Below are 7262 nucleotides of genomic sequence, written 5' to 3'. Positions count from 1 at the left end.
CCTTCGGGTGCTGTTCAATCAAAGGGGGAAAGGGAGAAGGCCGGGACATCCCTCACCGTCCTCTCCAGCGCACAGGGAGCAGAGGGCAGCCAGCTGAGCGGCTCAAGCCTCTGCAGGCAGCTGGAGAGGGAAAGCTTGGCCCAGCAGCCCGGCGGACGTTCCCACCCCGAGCTGGAAACTGCCCCATTAACTTCTTTCAGGAAGAAGTTCTTCCCGCAGAGGGTGGGGAGGCACTGGGACAGGTTGCCCAGAGAAGCTGTGGGTGCCCCATCCCTGGGAGTGTCCAAGGCCAGGCTGGATGAGGCTTTGAGCAACCTGGTCTAGTGGAAGGTGTCCCTGCCCATGGCAGGGGGGTGGAACTGGATGATCTTTTAGGTCCCTTCCAACCCAAAACATTCCGTGATTCTATGATAATCTGGTGTGTGTCCCTCAAAAAAGAAAATTAAGCCTGAACAGGTTTCCTTGCACAGGACAACCACAGAGATGCTCAGTACAGGGGTGGGTGGCAGGGCGGTGGGAGCGAGCAGCGAGGGCAGGTGAAGGCTGTTCCTTTTGGACTCTTCAAGCACCAGCAGCAGTACAGCACGGTCATCCCGGAGCTATGTGCTGACCAATCCTGCAGAGACAACTGTTCTGAAATGAGGTCGGCGGAATGGGGTGTTGCAAAGTCTGTTCAAAGTTTCGTAGTACACGGGTTTGCTAGTGAAGGCTGTAACGTAAACAGCGTGACCCGCTGTTCTCTTTCAAGGTGAGATCGTTGCTTGTTTTATTCAGTGAACGTAACTGAGGAATTGTAATGACTGCTTCCTGCTATCCTGTCTCTGAATCTTGCAAAATGCAGTAAAAATGGGGGGTGGGGGGTACTGGAAAGGTCGGCAGAGCAAGGATAGTAAAAAGCAAAGAGAGTCGGAGCTGTAGGACAAGGAGTCGTCGGGTGCCCTAAACAACAGAAATGGCACAAAATGCAAAAATCCCCGTGAGACTTCATCACAGAACAATACAGAACACTGGAAGCGGGTCCGTCTGAGGTCGTCAGAGCCCTTTGACATCAGAGGAAGCTTCATTGGCACAAGCCACATGTTGACGGCGGTGACCACGCCTCCGTCGCTGAACGTTTGCCATGGGGAACGCAGGACCAGCTGTCAGGATTCAGGGAGGAGGGCTCTGCAGGCAAGCCTCTGCTCCTCTCAGGGCTGGATACAGAACACTGGAAGCGGGTCCGTCTGAGGTCGTCAGAGCCCTTTGACATCAGAGGAAGCTTCATTGGCACAAGCCACATGTTGACGGCGGTGACCACGCCTCCGTCGCTGAACGTTTGCCATGGGGAACGCAGGACCAGCTGTCAGGATTCAGGGAGGAGGGCTCTGCAGGCAAGCCTCTGCTCCTCTCAGGGCTGGAAAGCACAGCTAGGAACAGCAAAATTTCCCTCTGGGATTGGTATGATGCTGGAAAAGTGCTCTTTCTGTAAAAAAGGGGTAAGTGGGTTTGGCTTCTACGATTTCCCATGGTGGTTATAGACGCTGTAAGTAAATCCAGCGTAGCTTAGGGGAGAGTAAGGGGTATTCACCGTGGAACCAGCACTGGGGTTCGATCGTTCCAGTTTCTGTTAAATCTGCCTCTTCCACACTTCGATGCTCATCTCTTCGCTTTTGGGCTTTTTCTTTCAGGAATGTATCAAACCTGTAAAAGTGGAAAAAAAGCCTGGGAAAGCAGCAGCTAAGATCAGAATTGAAGCTGATGGAAGCTATTTTCAGATCAATCAGGTGTGTGTGGTTTTTCTTCCTTATTGTGTAAAATAGCCAGGAAATGTGAGTGTATTGTAAAGTATTTGAATACTCTGCAACTATTCAGTGCCTCAGAGAGGACCAAGATGTTAACAAAGTGTCGCTGCTGCTGTCAGCATTCTCGTATCTTTTTCCCAAAGTCCAACTTTTTAATTACCCCGTTTTATAAGCAGTAATTCCGATTTTGTGTCAATCTTTTATGCTCTGAAATCCTGACATTCATTAGCAATGATTTGCAGTGTAAGAGCAGATAAGCTGAGATGTCTATTTTGCCATCAGTACTTAAGTATTAGCAATTCCTAGATTACTTGAGACAATGTCTTACTGCATTATGGCATTAGAGCACAGTGCTCACCAAGAGATACGAGTAGATACTCTTAAATTTTGCTCTAATTTTTTTAATAATGTTCCAAATCATTAATTATGTATCCTGAAGAATTCATAAGCCTCCTGCTTACACAATGCCAGGTTTTGGAGAATTATTTTCCTGTTTACACAGAAAATGTTAGCGTTTTCTAGTTAACCAAGCTGGGAATTCATCTAGAAATGGTACTTTTAACTTGAAGCAGATGATGCCCTTTTGACTTAAAAAAAGGGGATACAGCTCTTCCAAACAAGTCTGGTTTCTTATTTTAAAATTTTAATTTAGTAATACCTAATTGCTCGGCCTGTTTCTGACTTTATTGAGAAATGGAGTTTAAGAGGAGAGTCTCCTGGGAAACCTGCCTTAATCAGGCCAGATACTCTGAAAAATAGTGCCTTCCAGTGGCAAGCCACACGCCGTCCGTGATCTGCTGCCGTGCAGTTCTGCCCTCAGTGTCCGTGTGAGTTTTGCACACAGAAGGATCGCAGAACGCTCGGTGTCGGTTGAAAACGATAGCAAGCTGGTAGCCTGGTCACACGGTCTGATCAGGAATGAAATTCAAATTCCTGTGAGGAAACAGCTCAGTACTGTTCGTTAACACGAGCAGCATCTGACAGAAGTGACAAAGCTGACATGCTTTCTCCAACATTACAGCCCAGCACAAACAATTGTGCCCTAGACAGCCGTTTGATGGAAGTTATGTTCTTGGTCTTGCTAAAATTTCCCTGAGGTTTCTCAGCATTTTTGCATCCGTGTGCCCAATACCGCAAACTTCAGAGACACTGAGAGTGTAAAAGGGGCAACATTTTTGTTACTGAAGAGAGTAGAGGTGGGAAAGCTGCTGCCTAATTCTACACTGGGATCAGAACCGAGTCCGATCTGTTTCTTTACAGGATGGAGCAGCACAAAAACTGGAAAAGGCTAAAATTACTCTGAACGACTGTTTGGCCTGTAGCGGCTGCATAACATCAGCAGAGAGTGTTCTGATCACGCAGCAGAGCCATGAAGAGCTCTGCAAAACGCTGGCTTCTAACAGGGTAGGTGACACGGTGTGGCTGGGCTGAGCTTGACAGTCTGAATAGGTTGGGGCGAGGCATCTGCAGAAGCACGTGTGGAAACAGCGCACGGAACAAGTGAGTTTCAGGGATCTGAAGGATCTGAGGGCATTCTCGGTGTGCTGCTCTGTTTTTTTCTGATTGTTAAAAAGTAATCGTGGGTTTGCGAAGGACCTTTGATCTGGTAAATTACTGACACCACAGTTAACCTGGAGATACCTTCTGATCCTCTAGTGTGCTGAAGGTTCTGCATCTGCCACTTTAATGTTGCCTGAACAGTGTTTGTTTGGTTTTTCCCAAAGGCTGCTGCTCCCAGCGGACAGAAATTGGTGGTGGTTTCTGTTTCACCGCAGTCCAGAGCTTCGCTGGCTGCAAGATGCAAAATGGGTGTTCTGGAAACAGCAAAGAAGCTGACCGCGTTCTTGAAGAGCTTGGGCAAGTGTGGTGTTGCACTGTCAGTCGCAGAGGGGGCTGCCGGGGCGTGTGCTAAGCGTAACTGTTAGGAGTGCACAGGGTTGATGTGATTTAACCTCCCCATGGAGCGTTCTATAGATTCATGGAATGGTTTGTGTTGGAAGGGACCTTAAAGCCCATCTAGTTCCAACCCCCCTGCCATGGGCAGGGACACCTTCCACCAGACCAGGTTGCTCCAAGCCTCATCCAGCCTGGCCTTGGACACTTCCAGGGATGGGGCATCCACAGCTTCTCTGGGCAACCTGTCCCAGCGCCTCCCCACCCTCTCTGGGAAGAATTTCTCCCTGATATCCAATCTAAACCTCCCCACTTTCAATTTAAACCCGTTACCCCTTGTCCTGTCACTACAGGCCCTTGTAAAAAGTCCCCCCCCGCTTCCTTGTAGCCCCTTCAGGCACTGGAAGGCTGCAATAAGGTCTCCCCAGAGCCTTCTCTTCTCCAGGCCGAACAAGCCCAATTCTCACAGCCTTTCATCACAGGAGAGGGGCTCCAGCCCTCGGAGCATCTCTGGGACCTCCTCTGGACTCGCTCCAAGTGGTCAGTATCCTTCTGATATTGAGGGCTCCACAGCGGGATGCAGCACTCCAGGTGGGGTCTCACCAGAGCAGAGTACAGGGGCAGAATCCCCTCCCTCACCCTGCTGGCCACACTTCTCCTGATCCAGCCCAGGATATGGTTGGCTTTCTGGGCTGCCAGTGGACACGGCCCGCTCATGTCCAGCTTTTTGTCTACCAGTTCCGTAGTTGGCATCAGCTAAAATACAACTGCAGCCGCACGGGGCGAGGGAACTTGGCGTTTCAGAGTTGTACCCCTGTCGCTTTTGCTTGTGTTGGCATGTCAGGGAAGAAGATTCGCTCTCAGCTGCTGAGGTTGACACCTGGAAATAAGACGTGCGATTTGGCTCCGGTCAATCTGGAGGCTTTTTGCTGTAGTTTGCCATATCTCGTGAATTCTGACGCAGACACTGTCCCGCCTAGGTGTGCACTATGTGTTTGATACAACCTTCTCGAGAAACTTCAGCCTGGTGGAGAGCCAACGGGAGTTTGTAAAACGCTTTCGAAAGCAAGCTGAAGACAAAAAGGCCTTGCCAATGCTTGCTTCTGCCTGCCCAGGTACGGGGTTAGATGGGTTACGAAAGTAGTAACAGGGTACACTGGTAGTACCCTGGAACAAAATATCAGAAGCTGGTCAGAAAGGTTTAAATGGATGAATTTACCTAGAGGATTACTCTCTTCACGGTACAGAGAGATCTTGGCGTTACTAACAGTAGCGACTTAATGATCTCTAACACGACTCTTGTGATACGCTGCTTTTGCTTTTTGTGCTGAAATGGGGCTGAAGATGGTTACTCAGGGGTACTAAGCCTGGTGTTGGGGGGAAAGGTGGGCAGACCGAAGAAACACTTGTTACTTTTTAGTTTAATTTGCTAATTACGCTTTCACCAGGTTGGATCTGCTACGCCGAGAAAACCCACGGCAGTTTCATCATTCCATATATCAGTACCGCCAAGTCCCCTCAGCAGGTCATGGGCTCCTTGGTCAAGGGCTATTTTGCAGAACAGCAGGTAAGGGTCTGGAGTGCCCTGTGTTTATGGCAAACTGCTAAAATGGAACACTGTCAGCTGCTATTTTTTCATTTTTTACGTGTTATACATTAGCGTTTAAAGGTAAAAATTATCCTGCAGAAGCCAACACAGGCAGCATCTGTTTCACTTCTGTTTCGTCTAATGGGAAGTCAGCAACTAGGGCGGGAACACACGTGCTGCATGGACTGCCTAAAGCCCCTGCATGGTATTTGGGAAGGCTGGAGAAACTTATTTTTCCGTCTCCTTGTGCTCCCATCTTGTCTGCGTTTGGTATTTTCATGTCGTTTAAAGTTGGTGAATAACAACAAATTACTCTGAGACAGAACTTCATGCACTGGTGCATACGTGCAGATCATGTCTTGTCCAAAAATGACTTGCTTGTTCCCAGCTTAATGTTCTCTTTCAGTTTGACTTAGGTCTGTTCTCAGTCTTTACCCTTTGGAATCTTTCCAAATGTAAATCTGATATTTAAAGACTCGAGTTATACTAATAGCCTGGATTTGTCCAGTAAGAAACTTAAGCCCTGCTTCTGCTTGTGTGATTTATTGTCCATTGATGAGCAGTGGTTTAACACTCGCATTAAGTAAATGCTGACATCTGCATACTTGTTACAAAAATTGGCAGCTGCTGAGAACGTTTGGCACGAGGTCCTGAAACAACGGCCTTGAGTCAATGACTTGTTTCCTCAGCCTGTTCTTATTTCTTGGACGATGGTGAGGGTTTTGTCCGAGGCCGGATAATTTCTTAGTTGCTGATGCCGGGGCTGGGTTTCAGCGGCGTGGAGGAAGCATGTTCTCTAATTGCTTAATTAGGAGTTTGCTTCGCTCGCTGACTTGGTTTGGATCACCCGCACTAGCAAAAGGAGAGGGGGCAGAACCCTGTAACAGACCACGCTGCCGGCACTTGCTACAAGCTCAGATCGGGTTGTGTGACAGAAATAGTTTCATGTAAATGTGTGTGTATATGTAGTACAAAAATAAACGTTTAGTAATAGCAGAGAGTATTTCCAGAGGCATGGTGGCACTAGTGTCATCATTCTCATTTTTACCTGGAAAACATCTCTCTCGAGATCGGTTTGCTCTTGGCCAATCCAACCGCACAGCTTTGTCTTTGTTCCAGCGCTTAACACCTGACCAGATATACCACGTAACAGTAATGCCCTGTTACGACAAAAAGCTAGAGGCTTCAAGGCCAGACTTTTTCAACCAAGAGTACCAAACTCGTGACGTGGACTGTGTAATCACCACAGGTAAGCAGAGCCAGAGGTAGCCCAGCTCATTCCTCTAAGCCTCGGAGCAAGGCGTTTGCTGGTTTCAGTAACCCGTTGTCTCTGCTGCAGGATGTAGCGTATGGCTATTGCTGTGTAATTACACCGTAATAATGCACATCACGTCCTGGTAAAGACTGCAGATGCGGTCTTCCCTTCTTCCCTGGATTTTGTGTTCCTTCATCTGCAAAGTAAGAACTCTCTACCTGTGGTTCGGTTGTAGGAGAAGTGCTGAAGTTGTTGGAACAAGAAGGAGTGTCTCTGTCAGATGTAGATCCTGCTCCTTTGGATACCATGTAAGCACAAAATCTCATTTGCATCTTCAGCCACGTTCTTTTTATTCCAGCATTTATGGAGTTCTGCAGCAGAACTTGCCGTTTCTGCTACTGTTCTACGGCAGGCTGCCTGCGTTCGCTTGGGATGTGGGTTCTTGTGCACTTGAACCAGCACAGTTCTGCATTACAACGCTTCATCTGCAGAATGATGATGCATTTCCACTTCTGGAGAATCTGTAACTGTTCGTTCCAGATTTTAGTCGGCCCAGCAGCTCTCAGGGAATCAGCAGGATTGCTGGAATTAGCTCAGGGGAGTATAAAGGCACAATAATTGTGCAGAGAAGCGCAGATTGCACGACAGTCATTTACTTCGGTTACTGTTACGGTACGGCGGGTGGAATCCCACCAAATCTACCTGCAAACTTGGAATAAGGAAAGAGTCTCCATCAGCGATAGAA

General features: G+C 48.1%; 1 protein-coding gene across 1 annotated transcript; it reads left to right on the top strand.

The window, feature by feature from the left end:
- Positions 1 to 1439: 1439 nt before the first annotated feature.
- Positions 1440 to 6825, top strand: NARFL (nuclear prelamin A recognition factor-like; the record flags this gene model as incomplete). Its single annotated transcript, XM_010160426.1, has 8 exons — positions 1440 to 1475; positions 1668 to 1763; positions 3042 to 3185; positions 3506 to 3638; positions 4655 to 4789; positions 5123 to 5241; positions 6382 to 6511; positions 6753 to 6825. Coding segments are annotated over exons 1-8 (866 nt in total), but the record flags the coding sequence as incomplete, so codon positions are not given.
- Positions 6826 to 7262: the final 437 nt, after the last annotated feature.

Source organism: Eurypyga helias, unplaced genomic scaffold, assembly GCF_000690775.1.
Source record: "Eurypyga helias isolate BGI_N326 unplaced genomic scaffold, ASM69077v1 scaffold31571, whole genome shotgun sequence".
Lineage (NCBI taxonomy): Eukaryota > Metazoa > Chordata > Aves > Eurypygiformes > Eurypygidae > Eurypyga > Eurypyga helias.
This window is presented reverse-complemented; position numbering and strand designations above follow the sequence as displayed.